General features: G+C 37.3%; 1 protein-coding gene across 1 annotated transcript in view; it reads left to right on the plus strand.

Moving 5' to 3' along the window:
- The window catches only part of LOC107670897 (diacylglycerol kinase eta-like), a 54,276-nt gene extending 34,000 nt beyond the window's left edge, over positions 1-20,276 (plus strand). Inside the window, exons 16-26 of the mRNA XM_016463704.1 lie at positions 319-436; positions 519-629; positions 962-1,076; positions 1,311-1,493; positions 1,581-1,715; positions 4,915-5,181; positions 5,549-5,641; positions 6,118-6,237; positions 9,157-9,262; positions 11,809-11,939; positions 16,175-20,276. Of these exons, the coding sequence (XP_016319190.1) occupies positions 319-436; positions 519-629; positions 962-1,076; positions 1,311-1,493; positions 1,581-1,715; positions 4,915-5,181; positions 5,549-5,641; positions 6,118-6,237; positions 9,157-9,262; positions 11,809-11,939; positions 16,175-16,261 (1,466 nt within the window). The 3' untranslated portion in view covers positions 16,262-20,276. The remainder of the gene's footprint in view (positions 1-318; positions 437-518; positions 630-961; positions 1,077-1,310; positions 1,494-1,580; positions 1,716-4,914; positions 5,182-5,548; positions 5,642-6,117; positions 6,238-9,156; positions 9,263-11,808; positions 11,940-16,174) is intronic.
- Positions 20,277-20,766: the final 490 nt, after the last annotated feature.

Consider the following 20,766-nt stretch of genomic DNA (forward strand, 5'->3'; position numbering starts at 1 on the left):
GCTGAAAATAATGCAAAATAATAATCCTACATTTTAGTTGGGTTTCTCACACAAAGCTATCATAGGACCTCTTGGAATATAGTTCACAAGTCATAAGGATCATATTTATGACACTTTTATAGTGCTTATTTGGAACTTTTGGCACCTTTCAGCATGAACATTCTGTAAAACATCTTTTGTGTTTTACTAAAAAAAAAGTTATACAGGGTGAAAACAACATGAGGGTGAGTAATCGATAATAGATTTTTCATTACAATATAATCCTAAATATGGTTTGCTGATCTGCAGTCTCACATTCATCCTTTGGTTGGTCTTCAGGTCTGCGGGCAGGTCTTGCTGCATCCATAGCTGGAAGCTCCATAATCAGTAAGATGCTGCTTGCCAACATTGATCCATTTGGTGCCACACCCTTCATAGATCCTGACCTGGACTCACTGTAAGAGCTTCGGTTTCCTTTTTCTTGTTTAAGTTTATCTTAAAAGCACTCATGAAACTTACATGGGTCATTTCTCTCACAGAGAGGGCTATTTGGAGAAGTGTGTGATGAATAACTACTTTGGCATTGGGTTAGATGCAAAGATCTCACTGGAGTTCAACAACAAACGTGAGGAGCACCCAGAGAAATGCAGGTAGTTCAGGATTAAAGCACAACCTTTTTTCATATACTGCATTTACCAAAACACCACTGACAAATACTCAACTGTTGGTTAACACTTTAGATTAGGGAACACTATTTACTGTTATCTAGTTGCTCATTAGCATGCATATTACTAGAATATTGGCTGTTTATTGGTACTTGTAAAGCACATATTAATGCTTTATTCTTTATGACCATATTCTAGATCCCTAAATCAAAGCAAATTAGGAGTTCATTGAGGGAAAACTCTTAGTTAATAGTGAATATGTGTTCCCTAATCTAAAGTGTTACCAACGGTTGACTAGTATTTCTCTGACTGTCCAGAAGTCGCACTAAAAACATGATGTGGTATGGAGTTCTGGGGACGAAAGAACTTCTGCAGCGGACCTACAAGAACTTGGAGCAGAAAGTTCAGCTGGAGGTGAGCCAAATAGAAGTTGTTTTCCACTATCATACAACACAGATTTTTACAACTATAATAAAATGCCTTTTACTTGCTAAAAAAGTATAAACTATCAAGCAGATGACAGAGAGCATGTAGTAGATTGTGTACAAGAGACAGGAGACAAAATTTTGATCGTGTTGATAAGAGGCCTTAGAAATGTGTGTATCAAATATGATAGGCTTTATAGGGTTAATAGTTTTTTAGGAGAAATTGTTTTTTTTGTGTGAGCCTGTACGGAGCCGCCTAGTGGTGATGAGCTATTTTCATGATTATTGTTTTTTTTGTCTCTTCATGCAGATATTTTGTGCCCCTTCATTCGATGACAAAATTTTGGAAGTGGTCGCTGTGTTTGGTAGTATGCAGATGGCTGTCTCGAGGGTGATCAAACTGCAGCATCACCGTATTGCACAGGTAAACACACCTCACACGAATGACACAGATCTGTAAAGGATGTTAATTATGGTGATAGAGTGAGTAACCTCTCCTCACCCCTCCCAGTGTCGCACGGTGAAGATCACCATCCTGGGAGATGAAGGAGTGCCGGTCCAGGTGGATGGAGAAGCCTGGATTCAACCTCCTGGAGTCATCAAGATTCAGCACAAGAACCGGGCCCAGATGCTGACAAGAGACAGGGTGAGTGTTTCTGGGGAATTTATTTCCACAATATTACCATAAAACAGTGGAACAGAACAGTTAAAGCAGTAGTGGTCGGCAACCCGTCGATCTGGTAGGTCTTTATCACTGTCCCAGTAGATCCCGAAAATAACAGAAAAATAAGTGCAAAAGTCTTTGTACTGTAGTTTTTTGTAAATATTTTCTGTTATTTTTGGGAGCTTCTGGGACAGTGATAAAGAATACATCATGCCTGAGTTAACAGAGGCCAAAGACGCTAAAGACGGACACAAAGAGGAGAAAATACTGTAACAGACAGAGCAAGATCACTGTTCAGGATGCGCAAAATATGGGAAGAAAATATAAATACTGAATTGGGGGTGAGGGGTTATATGATTGTATCACTGAAAGGAACTGACTGTCTTTAGAAATGTTTCGATGGCAATGGAATTTTCTTCCTCTTACCTCTGTATCCACCTTTTTCTTGCCGTAAAAATGGGCGCGGCCATTTGTAAACTCTATGGGTCTGGCTTCCGGTCGCATCCACATCTAGCTATTTTTAGCAAAACAGTTCGTTTTGCTGCTTGATATTGGAAATTTGTGTGTCTTACCATATTATTTTAATGTATTATCTTAATTATGAACACACTGGTTTGTAGTGCAAACAGTTTTACCATGCATTTACTGGGTCACTCCTGGGATTCTGAGTTTTTAAAGTGGTCTTTACCAAATTGAATTGTTCAAAGCTTTTCACAATACTTTGGTATGCCTGTTATGATGAATAAAAATAATTATTGCATTTTATTTTTTTAACATAAAGTAATGTCTTATATCTTAAACCAAGCATTTCGTCATGTCCCTTTATTGCATGTTGTTATTCTTCTCGTTACTTACCTATAGCGGCTAATGAACCGGAAGTCTCGCCCATAGGCTTACTTCCACATTGAAGAAAAAGGTGGATAGAGTGGGGGAGCTATAACGTCAGAATCCGGAAATGTAATTCGCCGCGGGTTTCTTTGAGATTTTCCTATGGCATTTTATAATGGGGTTTTTCAATTTATGAAAATCTCGAAGAAACCCGCGGCGAATTACACTTCCGGATTCTCACGTCATAGTTCCCCCACTCTATTTATAAGCAGCGCTGCTTTGTTTACAACAGTAACCAAGGAAACGGCATATCGCTGCTGTTCCATAAGCGCCACCTGCTATCAGAGAGTGAATTTGCATTTTCATGCAGCCTGTCTGCTTTTTTTGTTTTCGTGAAGATATGTTTTTATGTAGCATAATTTCACAATGATAAAGTCAAACCGTTCTGTTTTTGCATCTTTGTTTGGATTGTGATTAAAATGCAATGGTTTCCTCTGATTTCAAATGGCTACAGCTATTTTTGTTTAAGGCTTGTTTGCTTGTTATAGAGCAAATAAACAATAAAAAATAATCAGCAACCAGTATCGGAATTGGCTTGTTAAAAAAAAAGCGAAAGAAAAAAAAGAATCTGAATCGGCCATAAAAAAAATCATGATCGGTGCATCACTAATTAAAATACTAAATAAAAGGCCTCAAATTGGAAGTACGATCTGAGCTGTCTTTTTCTATCAATTCTTCAATAGATCATGTCTTTCATAGAGGCCGAGGTCAGGGATCTTGGGCTTAAAAAGGTTGGTGACCACTGAGGAATATTTCATCTAAAGTGGCTTCATTAACACTTGCGTTCAAAAGTTTGGGATCGGTAAGATTTTTTAAATGTTGTTGAAGGAAGTCACTTCTGCTCACTAAGACTGCAGTAATTTGATCAAATATACAGTAAAACAGTAATATTGTGGAATATTACATTTAAAATAATTATTTCAAAGATTCATAATTGTTGAAAACAGCTGTGCTGTTTAATATTTTGGTGGAAACTGTAATATGCTTTCTGGGAGTCTTTGAGGAATCAAAATTTCAAAAGAACAGCATTTATTTAAAGGGGTCATATGATGTTGCTAAAAAGAACAGGGTTCCCACGCTTCTTGAAAGTACTTGAATTTCAGACATATGGATTCAAGGCCTGGAAAGTACTTGAAAACAAACATAGGTCCTTGAAAGTGTTTGAATTAAATTTGAAATAAATTTTGTTTATGGCGCTATTTAAAAAATTGTCCTATATGTTCTGTCAAAGTTCGGCACTAATGATTGGGGGTGGAAATGGGGTAGCACGAAAAAAAAAAAACGTGTGTTGACACGCAGCCTAGAGACCTGAGCGGGACAGTTTTCTTAAGCCCGCTCCCCCTGAATTTCTGACCATTACCGCCCACTCCCACAACGTGTGTCACGCTCCCGCAAACATTCTTATTGTCTTATTGTATATATTGCATCAACGAAAATAGTTCCAAATATAGTAACAGCTGAGCCGCTGCGCATCTCTAAAAGCAAACACAGTCGAGTTTCATTCATGAATGAAAGTGCGTTTTTGAACGAATCTAGTGAGTCAGTGATTCATGATTACCCATTCATAAAGACTTGTTTCATTCCTGAATGAATCAGCTGTTGGCCGGGGGCTAGAGTGAGGAACGGCCGGAGGGCTAGAGTGAACACAGGCGGACGGGCGGGCGGGCTTGAGAATGGTGCGGCCGGTGGATTCGACGAAGGAGGCTTGCGGTAACCACATGTGACGACCTCGGGCTGGACTCCGCTTCGTCCACGGTGAAAGCCGATACGGCGATCCACAGCGCAAAGTTGATGTATTTCCTCAGCGAATTTAAATTGCATCATATGACCCCTTTAAAACAGAAATCTTTATCTTAAAACATTATAAACATCTTCACTTGTCATTTTTGATCAATGTATGTGTCCATGAAGAATAAAAGTATTAATTTATAAAAAAAAAAAAAATCTTATTGACCCCAAACTTTTGAACAGTAATGTTTGCATATATGTTTTTGAGTATATCATATTTTATATAAATAGCACCTCAGTTTTATTCAGAGACCCAACCTGAGGCAAACTATACAATTTGGTGCAGATGTTGATATTTATATGGTCAAAAAGTATGATGAAATTCTGCTTGTAATATAAATCAATGAGATTTTTATAACAGTATAGAAGACTGCTTTCATAAAATGCATATAAATATCAGTTGCCCCTCAATTATCTATCTTAGTGAGATGGTTTTGAAGTGTCAATGTGTGTATCCTTGCTAAACTACACTCACTGTCATTTAAATGAGTCTTTTTCATGAAAGGCATTTGAAAACACGCTGAAGTCTTGGGAGGATAAACTGAAATACGACAAGCCTCCGCTGAGGCCGCCCCTGTATCCTCAGCACTCTGTGGATCTGGCCACAGAAGAGGAGGCCACGCTCATCCAGATGTGCGCTCGAGCTGCAGAGGATCTCATCACCAGGATCTGTGAGGCTGCCAAAAACTACCAACTCCTCGAGCAGGAGCTGGCCCACGCCGTCAACGCCTCCTCACACGCCATCAACAAAACACACCCCAAGTTCCCCGAGGTGAGCAATGCCAGCACTCAAGGACTGTTCACACCAGTGCCACTGATGTTTTATGAATTTTCATCATTCTCTGAAGGAGTTGATCGGCCTCCATATAAATACAAAAATCGACTTTGTCACTTCTACTTCATCACACAATTATAATTTGGGTTTGGTGTGAAAGAGTTCATACTTCTATACTGATTTTTTCCCCCCAAAGCACATATAATCGCTTAATCAACCTCAGAGCTAATGATAGTTTTGTATGAAAATCTGTGGCTCTTTTGAGAAAATTAATGGTGTGTTTACTGCTCTGTGGTCCTCATAGTTCAAATAAGTCACATAGTTATGAGTAAATTCTCACGTCTGATTCATCTGTTCTCCTCAGAGCCTGACAAGAAACACTGCCATTGAGGTGGCCAGCACCGTGAAGGCCCTGCACAATGAGACCGAGTCGCTGCTAGTAGGACGAGTGCCATTGGTGAGTTGATTTAGTGCCTTTAAGATCATTTTCACTCACCTTTTCCAAGGCATAAATGTTAATGGTGCAGGTTTCCATAAGAAAGAATAATCCCAAATGAGATATTTTTAACATCTCCATTGTTTCTCTTAAACTTAAACACTGAGATGCAGAGCAAATGGAGTCTTGCGTCCGTTTCTTATATTTATATCTAGGCATATGAAGGCATTTTAGGAGAAGCATCTGATACAAAGCTTATTCTTAAAGGAATAGTTCACCCAGAAATGAAATCATGTACTCACCCTCAGGCCATCCAAGATGTAGATCTGAGTTTGAGTTGAGGAATTTAGCATTACATCACTTGCTCACCAATGTCACCAGTTAGACCAACACAAAGCCATGAAATGGAGTGAGATGCCAGCTTGTCTTGTGAGCAGTGATGGCTCTGAAAGATCTCTCTGTCATCATTGACTCAGTCTTTGAGTTTATTTCTGTAGCAACTGGACCCTCCGCATGAAGAGCTGCTGTCCAGTGCCCTGCAGAGCGTTGAGGTTGAACTGGGCAAGCTGGCTGAGAGCCCCTGGCTCTACCACATCTTACAGCCCAATGACGAGGAGGTGAGCAGCAGAAGGAATGTGCCTAGATATATACAGAGAAACCATGTTAGTTAGCTATCTACCTAAGCTTGTTCCCTACAGGGATAGTTTTCAAAAATGGACATTGTGGCATCATTTATTCACCCTCATTTCATTACAAACCTGTGTAACCTTTTTTTTTCTTCTGTGAAACACAATGGAACATAGTTTTTACCATACAGTGAAAGTCAATGATGTTCGAACTCTTGACGTTCTTTCTAATATCTTCTTTTGTAAAGAAAATCTTTTGTTGTTTTGAAAATATCTACTTTCCAAAATGTCAACTACTCTAATATGTATACATAAACTACCATTCAAATGTATGGGGCAGAGTTAATATAGTTAACTGAAACTAAAACCATTAAAAATAATTTTTGTTACTTAAATAAAATAAATGTTAATAAAATATATTAAAAAACTAATAGCCAGGGAGACATTTATCATTTTTATTTAGTTTAACTTAATATACTAAAATAACTAAAACTGAAATAAAAATTATTATATAGACCTATTAAAAAAAAATACAAAAAACACAAGAAAATTACTAAACCTTTAAAATTTAAATTAAAATGGAAAATATAAATATTAAAACTAATTGAAAATATCAATAAAATCTACAATAGTATATCTCAACGATAACAAAATAATGCCAGTATGGGGTCAGTAAGCCATTGATAATGTTACAAAAGATTTCTATTTGAAATAAATGCTGTTCTGTTTGAACTTTCTATTTATTAAAAAACCCCAAGTTCCCCGAGGTGAGCAATGCCAGCACTCAAGGACTGTTCACACCAGTGCCACTGATGTTTTATGAATTTTCATCATTCTCTGAAGGAGTTGATCGGCCTCCATATAAATACAAAAATCGACTTTGTCACTTCTACTTCATCACACAATTATAATTTGGGTTTGGTGTGAAAGAGTTCATACTTCTATACTGATTTTTTCCCCCCAAAGCACATATAATCGCTTAATCAACCTCAGAGCTAATGATAGTTTTGTATGAAAATCTGTGGCTCTTTTGAGAAAATTAATGGTGTGTTTACTGCTCTGTGGTCCTCATAGTTCAAATAAGTCACATAGTTATGAGTAAATTCTCACGTCTGATTCATCTGTTCTCCTCAGAGCCTGACAAGAAACACTGCCATTGAGGTGGCCAGCACCGTGAAGGCCCTGCACAATGAGACCGAGTCGCTGCTAGTAGGACGAGTGCCATTGGTGAGTTGATTTAGTGCCTTTAAGATCATTTTCACTCACCTTTTCCAAGGCATAAATGTTAATGGTGCAGGTTTCCATAAGAAAGAATAATCCCAAATGAGATATTTTTAACATCTCCATTGTTTCTCTTAAACTTAAACACTGAGATGCAGAGCAAATGGAGTCTTGCGTCCGTTTCTTATATTTATATCTAGGCATATGAAGGCATTTTAGGAGAAGCATCTGATACAAAGCTTATTCTTAAAGGAATAGTTCACCCAGAAATGAAATCATGTACTCACCCTCAGGCCATCCAAGATGTAGATCTGAGTTTGAGTTGAGGAATTTAGCATTACATCACTTGCTCACCAATGTCACCAGTTAGACCAACACAAAGCCATGAAATGGAGTGAGATGCCAGCTTGTCTTGTGAGCAGTGATGGCTCTGAAAGATCTCTCTGTCATCATTGACTCAGTCTTTGAGTTTATTTCTGTAGCAACTGGACCCTCCGCATGAAGAGCTGCTGTCCAGTGCCCTGCAGAGCGTTGAGGTTGAACTGGGCAAGCTGGCTGAGAGCCCCTGGCTCTACCACATCTTACAGCCCAATGACGAGGAGGTGAGCAGCAGAAGGAATGTGCCTAGATATATACAGAGAAACCATGTTAGTTAGCTATCTACCTAAGCTTGTTCCCTACAGGGATAGTTTTCAAAAATGGACATTGTGGCATCATTTATTCACCCTCATTTCATTACAAACCTGTGTAACCTTTTTTTTTCTTCTGTGAAACACAATGGAACATAGTTTTTACCATACAGTGAAAGTCAATGATGTTCGAACTCTTGACGTTCTTTTTAATATCTTCTTTTGTAAAGAAAATCTTTTGTTGTTTTGAAAATATCTACTTTCCAAAATGTCAACTACTCTAATATGTATACATAAACTACCATTCAAATGTATGGGGCAGAGTTAATATAGTTAACTGAAACTAAAACCATTAAAAATAATTTTTGTTACTTAAATAAAATAAATGTTAATAAAATATATTAAAAAACTAATAGCCAGGGAGACATTTATCATTTTTATTTAGTTTAACTTAATATACTAAAATAACTAAAACTGAAATAAAAATTATTATATAGACCTATTAAAAAAAAATACAAAAAACACAAGAAAATTACTAAACCTTTAAAATTTAAATTAAAATGGAAAATATAAATATTAAAACTAATTGAAAATATCAATAAAATCTACAATAGTATATCTCAACGATAACAAAATAATGCCAGTATGGGGTCAGTAAGCCATTGATAATGTTACAAAAGATTTCTATTTGAAATAAATGCTGTTCTGTTTGAACTTTCTATTTATTAAAAAATACTAAAAATAAATAAATAAATTGTGTATCACGGTTTTCACAAATATATCGAGCAAATCAGCATATTAGAATGATTTCTGAAGGATCATGTGACACTGAAGACTGGAGTAATGATGCTGAACATTCAGCTTTGATCACAGGAATAAATTACATTTAAACTATATTCAAGTAGAAAACTGTTATTTTAAATATTAAAAATATTTGTACACAATATCACTGTTTTTACTGGATTTTTGTTCAAATAAATTCAGCCCTTGTGAGATTTTATTATTATTATTTTTCAATATCTGAGCCTCTGAGACTGACAGGTCATTTTGTCTGAGACAGGATAACTCGCTTGAGTACGGAAAAAGAAACAGTCGGAGTGGCATGTTTCGCATAGTGCCAAAGTTCAAGAAAGAGAAAGCCCCAAAGAAGTCCAGCCCACAGTCAGGTAAGTGTGTGTGTATGTGTGTGTGTGTGTGTGTGTGTGTGTGTGTCCACATATACTTGAATATCCTCACAAGAGATGGACACTAAAATCATGGATGCCTCACACTTTGTTGCATTCATAGTCATGCAAAAGTGTTGTAGTGTCACGTTTTGCTGTTTTGATTGGAAAAGATGCAAAAGCAGGACACTGAGACTGAACTTGTTTTTTATTTTTATTTTTTTCAAACAATAATTGTTCATGATTGCTGACAATGTGGGGAACTGTTAAAGGAAGTGATGGCCCATGGAGGCAGTGACATGATGATATAGAGCGCCATACATGCTGTACATCCTCTTCTGAGAGGACTCTCTGTTCATGTCCAGTGGTCCTCAGTCCAACCCAACCACCCATGAGCACCCCTGCACTCCTCTGGTCATGGTGTTGTCCTGTGAGTCAGAAACAGTCCATGTGTCTACACATGAACAGCAGGCACAAAACAAGGTGTACCGCACAGAAGGGGAACAACACAAACCACTCATTCAAACCCAAACATGTCATTCTGCACATGTGCTACACATGTAACGCTTAAAGGTGAAGTGTGTAATTCCTGTCACTGGCAGCAGTGAGTGGACAGAAATGTGTGAAATAAGGATTGTTTTCCAAACAGGTGTCCCAAACACTCCTTCCGCCCAGACTCCCGCCAAACCCATAGTCCAGTTGAAGCAGACATTGACATATTGAGCCACTCAAACAAACGGAACTATGTTTGGAAAGTGCCACAGTGTTTATAATAGTCTTTTGTAGCCAGACTTTCTTCATAAAGTCTGGTTTATACTGCAGAGACTGTCTGACTGACACATGCCCAAGATCATTTGTGACCCTGGACCACAAAACCTGTCTTAAGTTGCACGGGTATATTTGTAGCAATAGCCAACATTACATTGTATGGGTCAAAATGATCGATTTAACTTTTATGCCAAAAATCATTATTAAAGGGGTCATATGATGCGATTTCAAGTTTTCCTTTCTCTTTGGAGTGTTACAAGCTGTTCGTGAATAGATAAGATCCCTGAAGTTGCAAAGACTAAAGAGATATTCATTATCAAAGTTAAGACTCTGCCACACCGTTCCATGAAGATATTTTGTAAATTTCCTATCGTAAATATATCAAAACCTGATTTTTTATTAATAATATGCATTGCTAAGAACTTAATTTGGACAACTTTAAAGGGCATTTTCTCAGTATTTTGATTTTCTTTGCACCCTCAGATTACAGATTTTCAAATAGTTGTATCTCGGCCAAATATTGTCCTATCCTAACAAACCATACATCAATGGAAAGCTCATTTAATGTATAAATCTCAATTTCAAAAAAATTGTCCCTTATGACTGGTTTTGTGGTCCAGGGTAACATTTTGTTTTGTTTTTTATTTCATAATGGTAAAAAAACTCAAATATTTTTTTAGCCTCCCAAAAATGGGCAAAAATGTATTATTGAATGAATTAAAAATAATAATAAAATGTACTGTATATTTTAAACATTATTATTATTATTATTAATGTGTATTTTACACATTAATATTATCCTTAATAATAGTAGTAGTAATAATAAAAATAATAATAATACACTTAATGTACCCAAGAAATTTCATTTTTATGTGTTTTTAGTGTTTTTCTTGATTTCATATTAGCTGGTGACAAAAATAATTTAATATTATTATTATTATTATTATTAGCAATGAATTAACTAATTAATTATAAATAATAGTAATAATAATAACAATAATACAAATATATTAGTGCAGATTATTTATTATTTATTAGTGCAGATTTAATGGCACTAACCTTGAGCGTCTAATTCTTTCTGGAGTTGTCTGCACATAAAAAAATTAATTACACACATCACCTTTAATCCTTGTTGAAACAGTCCAGATTTCTGAGGATAGTGCATACTTGGTACATTCTTTCCAAAAAGGATTGCAAGGTAATCAAAGTAGACTCTCTACTTGTTTAAAAAATATAATCCATCATATTCTTTGACATTTTCAGGCGTAGTTATCCAGGGCAAATTTGCACGCGTCCACACTCTTAAATTGAACGTAGTTTGGCCCTGGCTTTGACGTGTCCGTCTGCTACGGGGATTTAACATGCCATCAACAACAACAGAGCGCAGTGTATTTTCATCCTGCCTGCGGACTATCCGAGCACAGGAGCGTTAGGTCGCACAGGCTTCAGCCTCCCATTCCCTCCTCCTCCTCCTCCTCTCTGTCTCTGTGTCTGCTCTTAATGGGATGATGGTGGACGTGCCACTGTGATAACCTGCATGCCAGAAACGCCTCTGGGTGTGCCAGTGACCAAACCGAACCTGTTTAACCCTCTCTTTGCCAGCTGCTGCCGCCACTTTTCTCTGTGTCTTCTTTTTCCTGTTTGATTTGATTTTGGTCACCTTTTCCTTTTGTGGTTGTTTTTGACTTGTTCCTCCTCTCGGCCTGACCCTGTTTGCTTGTGTCCTGTGAGTGTACGGGGGTTGGACACTGAAGGGGGCTTCTCGCTCTGTACTTGTGTAGTTCAGAGGTGGGGCACTGAGGAGGTGGCCACCTGGCTGGAGCAGCTCAGCTTGGGAGAATACAAAGAGACCTTCATCCGCCACGACATCCGCGGCTCCGAGCTCCTGCACCTGGAGAGGAGAGACCTCAAGGTATACACACAACCCCTTTCTGTGCCTCACGATGTCCCTCAGATCAACCGAAATGCTCTTTCTCTGTCCATCTCGCTCTTTGACTCTCTCTCTCTCTCTCTCTCTCTGTCATTTTACCTGTCACCCTGTTTGCTATTATGTGCTGCACTGCTCTGCTTGGCTTCCTTTGTGCAAGTGTCCTTCGGGTCTCCGAATACTTACACAACTAACCGCCTGATGCACGTAGGGTTATTTTAAGTGGGCTAGGCTTGAAAGACGCTAGCGGGGCTCTGAAGATGCGGTGGTGTGATGGGCAGCTCCACACTGACATGCCTCTGTTTGTGTAGCTCATGAGTACAGTCAACATGTTTATGTGTGTGTGATTCGGGGAACGCTTTGAACAAATCAGGCCCTGTTTACACTTGGTATGAACATCCGTTTCAGGTGATCTCATCAGAAGTGATCGTAAGGGGAAGATCTCGAATTTCTTGACTACTTACAATACCGTTCAAAAGTTTGGGGTCTGTAAGATTTTTTTAAATGTTTTTTAAAAGAAGTCTCTTCTGCTCACCAAGTCTGCGTTTATTTGATCCAAAAAAACAAAACAATAAAAACAGTAATATTGTGAAACATTATTACATAATTTTAAATAACTGTTTTATATTTAAATATATTTTGAAATGTAATTTATTCCTGTGATTTTCAAAGCTGAATTTTAAGCATCATTTCTCCAATCTTCAGTGTCACATGATCCTTCAGAAATCATTCTAATATGCTGCTTAAGAAACATTTATTATTATTATCAGTGTTGAAAACACTGTAATATTTTTGTGGAAACCATGGTACTTTTATCAGGGTTGTTTTATTTGAATCAGAAATCATCATAAATGTCTTTACTGTCAATGTCAAGTTAATGCATCCTTGCTGAATAAATATATTAATTTCTTTAAAAATGTCTTACTGACCCCAAACTTTTGCTCAACAGTGTCACTAACTATGTCACAGTGTTTCTGCATGTTGACAAGGCGGTATAAAGTAAAAACAAGTACTGAAATGTTGGCACATTTTTGCCATAATTGTGACGTTTCAAGCTGTATGCATTATTTTCGTCGAGAAACTGTATTATATTAATTTCAGATGTGTTTCACATGTGTTTCACTCATTTATTCACTAAACTCATTATTTGTGTCACTGCATTTGACAGTCGTTCTCAACTGGTGTCTCGTGACACAAACAGTCACAGGTCTGGTCTGAAATGCAAATTAAAAAATCATATAACAATGCATTGTTATTATAGGAAAATATCAACTTTTTAAGAGAGGAGAAAACGCCAGCAAAACCAATTGAGAACTAATAATATAATATAATATAATTACACTACAAATGCAATGCTGTCATGTACTTTTCTCCACATGAAGTTTGAGTCCTGAGATGCAATTATGAGATGTAAACAGGGCCTCATTTACAATGTTTTACCGGTTATAGCTGTATAGTTGAGCTATTTTAAACGATAAATCTGTCTAGGATCATCACTTGAATGGTCCAATATATTATACAATTTAGCACAGTGATGGAGCACTATAAACGTCCTCACCAGAAACTCAGTGATGCTTTCATGTGCACTTGATGCAGAAATAAATATGTCATAATACATTCAATAAATGTATTATAAATCCTCATGAGTCACACCTCCCAGTGAATAATTACATAAAGTGTTGGTGAAAGCAGCTCAGTGTTGTGTAGTGCTGAATGTCTATGTGTGAGGTGCTCTGGTCACACTTATCACAAGCACTAGTGAACCTTGGACTGTGCCATTTTACGCCTCTGTTTTGTCCCCCCATTTCAAACATCCCTGCCATTTAGCTGGTCTAACCTTATTCTGTCTCTAGGGATGTCCTCAAACATTTTTTGAAAACTTAATTGGGACATAAATAGATCTGAGTGTTTCAGCTGTAAACCAGTCAAGCTCAAATTCAGCGGTATTGTGACATTTGCTGTCACTGGATCAGCTGCATTGTTTTAACCCGAGGTTAACCTGGGTTATTGTGTTTCCTATTGATCAACTGATATTGGTGTTGTAATGGCTGATGCTGATAGAAATATCTAGAGAGCAGAGTGGACGACGACCGATATAATGGTGATATATAATTAAATGAATAGCAAATATAGTACATAAATAGTTTAAATTGAAACTTACTTTAACAAAATGAATCTGTATCTGTGTAATGCCTCGTTTAGATTAGCCTGACTGCCACTAGATGTCACTTTTTCTGTGGCCTTATCTCAAACCTACGACCTAGATGGTTTCATTATATTTTGGGGAGACATGGGAGTCAGGAATTTCGATAATCATTTTAAATTGACAATTTGACTGATTGTCAATTTAAAATTATATGGAAGTTCCTGGCTCTGACTGTGCTTAATTGTATTGTTAATACTTCAACACACATTCAAGACTCCATGTTCACGTAGCATATATTTTACTTAAAGGTGTAACTGTATTGTTCGCTTCAATACCCATAACGCACTGGACTTTGATCCGACTGTGTGAGTAGGGATAAATCTGGAAAAACGATCTAGCCTATACTTTTCACAAAAGGCCCAGATCTATCAGAAGTCCAGCAGATGATGCAAAATGAGGCGTTTTACATAATTCATCCTTTTGCTAACAAATAAATGGAATACCTCAGTGTGAGTGTAACACGGAGAAATAGTACACATTGTTCATTTACATATACTACTGACATTGTAATGAATGAAATTTGTCATTACCCTTTAAGAAATGCAAGTATTTTTGTTTGAAAATGACCATTTAAACGGATAGTTCACCCAAAAATTAAAATTTGATGTTTATCTGCTTACCCCCAGGGCATCCAAGATGTAGGTGACTTTGTTTCTTCAGTAGAACACAAACGGAGATTTTTAACTCAAACTGTTGCAGTCTGTCAGTCATATAATGGAAGTGAATGGGAATCACGGCTTTGAGAGTAAAAATAAATATACACAAACAAAACCAAATTAAAACCTTCGGCTCGTGACGATGCATTGATGTGTAAAGACACGAAACGATCGGTCTGTGCAAGAAACTGAACAGTATTTATATAGTTTTTTACCTCTGATTCACGCAATGTCCGAACTGTTCGAACTCTCCTGAGCGGCGGCGCATCCTCCTGAGCGCGTTCTCAACAGCCGGCACGTGAGGCGTCTTCTTCTTCTTCTTGCTTTACGGCGGATCACAGACTTATAAGTGCATTACCGCCACCTATCTCTCAAGTGGACCATTGACACTCTATCTACAATCTCAATTAGGAGTGTCAATGGTCCACTTGAGAGATAGATGGCGGTAATGCATGGAAAAAAAGCTCGTCAACGAACACTTTTCGTCATAGTCTTCGTTAACGAAATTAACACAAAAAAAATGGTAATAATGTCTAAAGGAAAATACAAACACAACATTTTCTGCAATCAAATTATATTGCTTGGAACATAAAATATTTAAATGCTATTTTAATATTTGTTTTAATTTTTTTAATTGCATTTGACCTTGAACTTTATTTTAAGGTATCCCTGTTACAATGTAGTTAAACAAATCAGTGCCGAGTAATATTAATTAAAACCTGGACTTACTATAGCTTTAGGGTTAGGGTAAGGTGGTTTAGGATTGGTTGCTTGTAATTATGCAGAATTTGCTGTTATTACTGTACTAAGTATTTGTGTGTAGCAAAGATACTATAATAAAGTGTTACCAAAATCTTATTGTTTTGAAACTGTGCTTTGAAAAATCAGTTTAAACTTGGGTTAAACTGCAGCTTAGTCGGTTTATGATATCAATAGTGCAATAAAAAATGTTTTATTCCACAAAACAAAAATCCAACAGAATCAAAAAGTAGTTCAATGCAACAAGTAAAAAAAATGCAACGATTTATACGTAACTTTTTTATGTGAGCTGAACTCCTGAAGGTGTGAGCTCTGGAAACGCCTCATTCTGAGTGCACTTCTGTTTGTCTGATTCCTCTAGGATCTGGGGATCTCGAAGGTGGGTCATATGAAGAGAATTCTCTGATATCAATAGTGCAATAAAAAATGTTTTATTCCACAAAACAAAAATCCAACAGAATCAAAAAGTAGTTCAATGCAACAAGTAAAAAAAATGCAACGATTTATACGTAACTTTTTTACGTGAGCTGAACTCCTGAAGGTGTGAGCTCTGGAAACGCCTCATTCTGAGTGTACTTCTGTTTGTCTGATTCCTCTAGGATCTGGGGATCTCGAAGGTGGGTCATATGAAGAGAATTCTCCAGGGAACTAAGGACTTGGCCAAGAGTTCGATGGTGGACCTGTGAGAGACGTCAACATACATTCCGTTCGTGAGAGAAGAGGAGTTGCAGCGGGAGCTGGATCTCTGTAGGAATAGCTTGTAGAAAAGCTAGGGATGTTTGTTTTCGAGCAAGTGCTGATGCCAAAAAAACAAGGATTGTGTCCCATGACTTTTAGACCCATAGGAAAGCCATTCCTCCCTTATCGCATCGACGGCACAATCAGGTATGCAATACTCATCGTGCACGTGACCTCTGGCCTCTATTACAGATTCCAAATCAAGTAGCAGAACAGGACTTCCAAACCGAGAGGAGAGGAGAGGAGCACACGGCCTCTGAGTAGCTCACTGGCTCTTTACCTTGCGGTAGATGGCAACAATAGGAGGGCGATGTGATGTGTCAGCAATATTCTGCTTTTGACAGCACTGTTTACATTTTAAGGAGACGGGAAAAAGACTGCTGGAGTATCGCAATCATAGTAGTGCGGCGGTGCAGTCCAGGAAAGGTCAAAAGGGGTTTCCTTCGCCAGTGACATACTGATGCATGGTATGCTTGCTATATTTGGATAGCTGTTTTACTGCATGATCTGCGTCTTGTTTTTTATTGTACAAATTTACACTTGAACAAGTTTTATATGAATTTAGTATAATGCCATTTGTTACTACTGAAGCATCCCTTTGGTCTAAGTAGACTGCTGATTTATTTCTATTTATCTGTCTGCATGGAAACCTCGTGTCAAAGCAGTGTCATGTGCCATATTTATTGTCAGATGAACTTTATTGGTAAGAAATGTTTTAATCTTACAGTAGGACGTTATGTAAGTCAGTGAAATAAGTACCAAAGCGAATGTCCCCTGGTTTATGTTCTTTAAAACATTTCAAGTTTAGTTTTCCCCCTTAAATATTTGAGATATTCATCGCAAATGGTCAAATCTGAAGTAGTTCAGAAAAACATGGACACGGCGACTCTTTGTAGCTTAAAACTTATTATTATACATTAGTTGAAATAGGACTTCTATTGTTTTGAATAAGAAATTGCAGTTGACCTGCAACATTACATAGTTGATATTTACTGAGTTCAGGAACCCAGTGCAAGTTTGATAGGATCCTCTACATTTGGTTGATGGCATTACAGGGTATAAGAGATTGTTTGTTTGTTAATATATGCACTGTATATATATACGTTTAAAAAGTCTAAACTGTTAACTCCAGTTATGAGTAAAGACTTTGTATAATAGAACGCTTACATGATATTATCAGATGAGACATTTATTTGTGTATAGAGCACCATAACACCTTTTTGAATTATTCTGTTTAGTAATCGCCTTTACACGTTAAGTGCAGTTGTACTCTATGGAAGGTGCAATATTGTATTTATTTTGATACAGTTCTTCTCTATGAAGCTTTATTATGTGAGGTTTTTCCATGGAAAACTAAAAAGATAAACTTTACACACTCCTCTTTTTTCGGTTTTGGATTAAGGCGGACTTTGGGTCAGACAAATCATGCCATGTTCTCTCCAAAATTAATAAATCTTCCATAAGCAAATTGTTGATCCTGTCTAACCGTGCTTCCAGGATAATTTGCTAGATGGCTGGATGTTTCCTCACACCGACTATAAAACTGTTGTGCCTCTATTTTTTCCGTAAAATGGAAAATTTCGAGCTCGGAGCTACACGTAGTTCTACATAAGCCAACCCGACCATCAGTGCATGTAGGACTCATAACAGTGGATTTTTGTTGATGTTATATTATAATGTTCCTCTAGAGGGTGTTCGATAACATCAGAGTAGTACTTGATATATATACAGAGCGAAAGAGAGTAGTGTCGAAAAAGATGTGGTGTTCCCAAACAAGAAATGCTATCCTACCCACAATTTACCTGAACTGAGAATTCAAACAAATATGGAGTCCCTGGAGGACTGGATTTGGTCTGTTGGGTGGAACCGAGCAGGATGTTTTTAAAAAGAAAAATACACATTTGAAGAGTTTGGTGAGAGTTTAGGCATTCTTATCAAATGATGGGACTAAAAATGAGACTTAATTCATGACAGCATTCATTAATCAATTATAGATTACAACTGGTTTTGCTCCAGGATCCGAATTTCGCCTTCAGCTTCACATGGCGCCAAACGCAGGGCCGAATAGTTTATTGTACACAAAGGAATAAGAAAATGTCCTTAAAAGTCATTAATATTATCATGAACTGCATAGAACATTGACAATATTGTGAATGCGCAAACAGTAGAAGTGTGATTTACACTTTTTATAGCTTGTGTGTTTGGTTTCTAAATGTCAGTTGAGTTTTGATGGTTTTATGCTCTCGGCAGCCAATAATTCACCACATAAAACACATTGTGGTCTGCACAAACCATGTTTATTCTTGTTGTAAGTGAACCCGTATTTAATGTAGTTTGGCCTTGTCCATATTGACATTGTCTAGCCTCCACCAAATGAAAGACGAACTTAATACCCTCCAGTTTGATTGGACGCATAATGCTGGACGTACAAATTGAAAGATGAGGAAAACATTTTCTCCTCTCTTTTAAAAGTTGATAAGCCTTTTTATATGTCTATCCTAACTACACACAATTATACAGTTAATGGCATTCTAGCAGATGAGAACCACTGGCGTCCATAATAAAGACAACAGTGCGGCCTGCTTTTATCAGCAATTTGTCCATTGCAGTTTAATTGACAACTAAATGTATCTCACTTCCCGTCTTTTCTCATTAGTGAGTATCTGCTGAGGTTTCAGCATCTGCCTGTAGGCATTTCAGGTTGGCTGTTTAATCCATCAGCTGGCCCACATGAAATCTGCGCCAGCAGAACTCCGCGAAAACCTCTGCAGATTGGGATGCGCATCAAGTTTTACACATTCCCTTTCACTTGCGTATTCCTTTATTAAATATTTTGGCCAGCTAAATGCTTTCATCTACCACTTAGTCTCTGGATAACACATTTGACCTTTTTAAAACCCATTCACAGATATTTTCTCCAAAATCAATGCATCTGGGCTTATTCATAGGTGACAGAAAAAAAAAAAACTGTAATCTGATAAACATTTGATCCGACAATCAAATGGGCCATTTATAGCAACAGTTCTGTTTGTGGTTATATAAAATCAAAACCTATGTGCACATACGTCCACGCATTCCGAAACACGACTGAATGTACTGATATATGCTTATCAGATATGCATTTCTGAGTGACCGCATTATAAAAGATGATTACCCCAACTAGCTAGAATCATTACCAAAGACACAAGATCATTTCCAGAACACTACAAAGCTCCCCGAAGCCCGGTTTAATTGGCCATAAACATGATCTCTTTTTGACAGCTGTAGCAGATCGACCTTGTATATGGTGCCTCTGTATAGTTCATTTGTTCACAACAGACTCAAATCACACAAGTGCAGTCTTCCTCTCATTGCCACACTAAACACATGTGCACATGATCACATGAACCTCAGTTCAGTTCTCAAGCCAACACATGAGTGTTTTTCATTGGACTATGAGTGACGGTGGGCTTCGGCTTATGGCGAACGTAAAGCTGTAAACTGCCTGGTTTTTCAAAAACAAATTAATTTGAGGAATTTGTAGAGCAAGGTAACATATCTTTGACATGATTTATGTCCAGTAAGAGAAGTGTGATGCAAGTTTCATTTGTTTACATTGTGTTCACAATGGCACAGTTTCATTTTTAAGACTACATGTATAGGTATATTTACAATACTTGCATATTTATTAAGGTTAAACAACTGATGTGTATGTGTTTTCACTATTGGGATATAATGTTACGGTAGTCACTTGTATTGATATCTGGATGATTTTGGTAAGTAGTAGGTAATTTTTATGACTACTAAGTGACTGTTTTCTGTGCCTTTTTATCGTAGATGCATGGTTAACTATTTATTACAATATGGAGGTCACTGAGATGTGTATTTTTGTATCCTGATTAAGTGTTTCGATTTTGATGTACATTTTGAGGTGGTAAAACACTGCCAGTTGATATCTTCCTTCTTCAATAAAATTGAATGCATACACAATCTGTGTCTTGGATATTTGACTTATTAATTTGAATTTGTATGTGTAAGTACATTAAATATGTATTAACACATCATAGAATTAACACAATGGAATAATAGACTTAGTTTTCAATAATGCTATATATTTGTCAGACTCTGTTCCGTGTTTTGTGGTTGTTTTCCTCATGTGCCTTCCTTTCCCATGTTTAATTTGTCCCAGGTGTTTCCCTTGATTGTTTCATTGCTCCCAGGTGTGTCTCGTCATCCCCTCCTCCTGTGTGTATAAATAGGGTTCCCTGTGTGTGCTCCAGCGTCCGGTATTGTTCAGGTCATGTTCATGTCATGTCTCCATGTATTGCGTGAGTGTTCCGTGTTCCTTTGTGTACATTAAAACCCAGTTGGATTGATGTACTCCTCGTCTCTCTCCGTTCCTTGCTCCTGACTCTGCTCAGCAGTGCACCCGTGACAATATTATATTATGGTAAGGATTTTGTGTTAGGTCTGT

The sequence above is a fragment of the Sinocyclocheilus anshuiensis genome, unplaced genomic scaffold, assembly GCF_001515605.1.
Source record: "Sinocyclocheilus anshuiensis isolate Anshui unplaced genomic scaffold, SAMN03320099.WGS_v1.1 scaffold1366, whole genome shotgun sequence".
NCBI classification, from domain to species: domain Eukaryota; kingdom Metazoa; phylum Chordata; class Actinopteri; order Cypriniformes; family Cyprinidae; genus Sinocyclocheilus; species Sinocyclocheilus anshuiensis.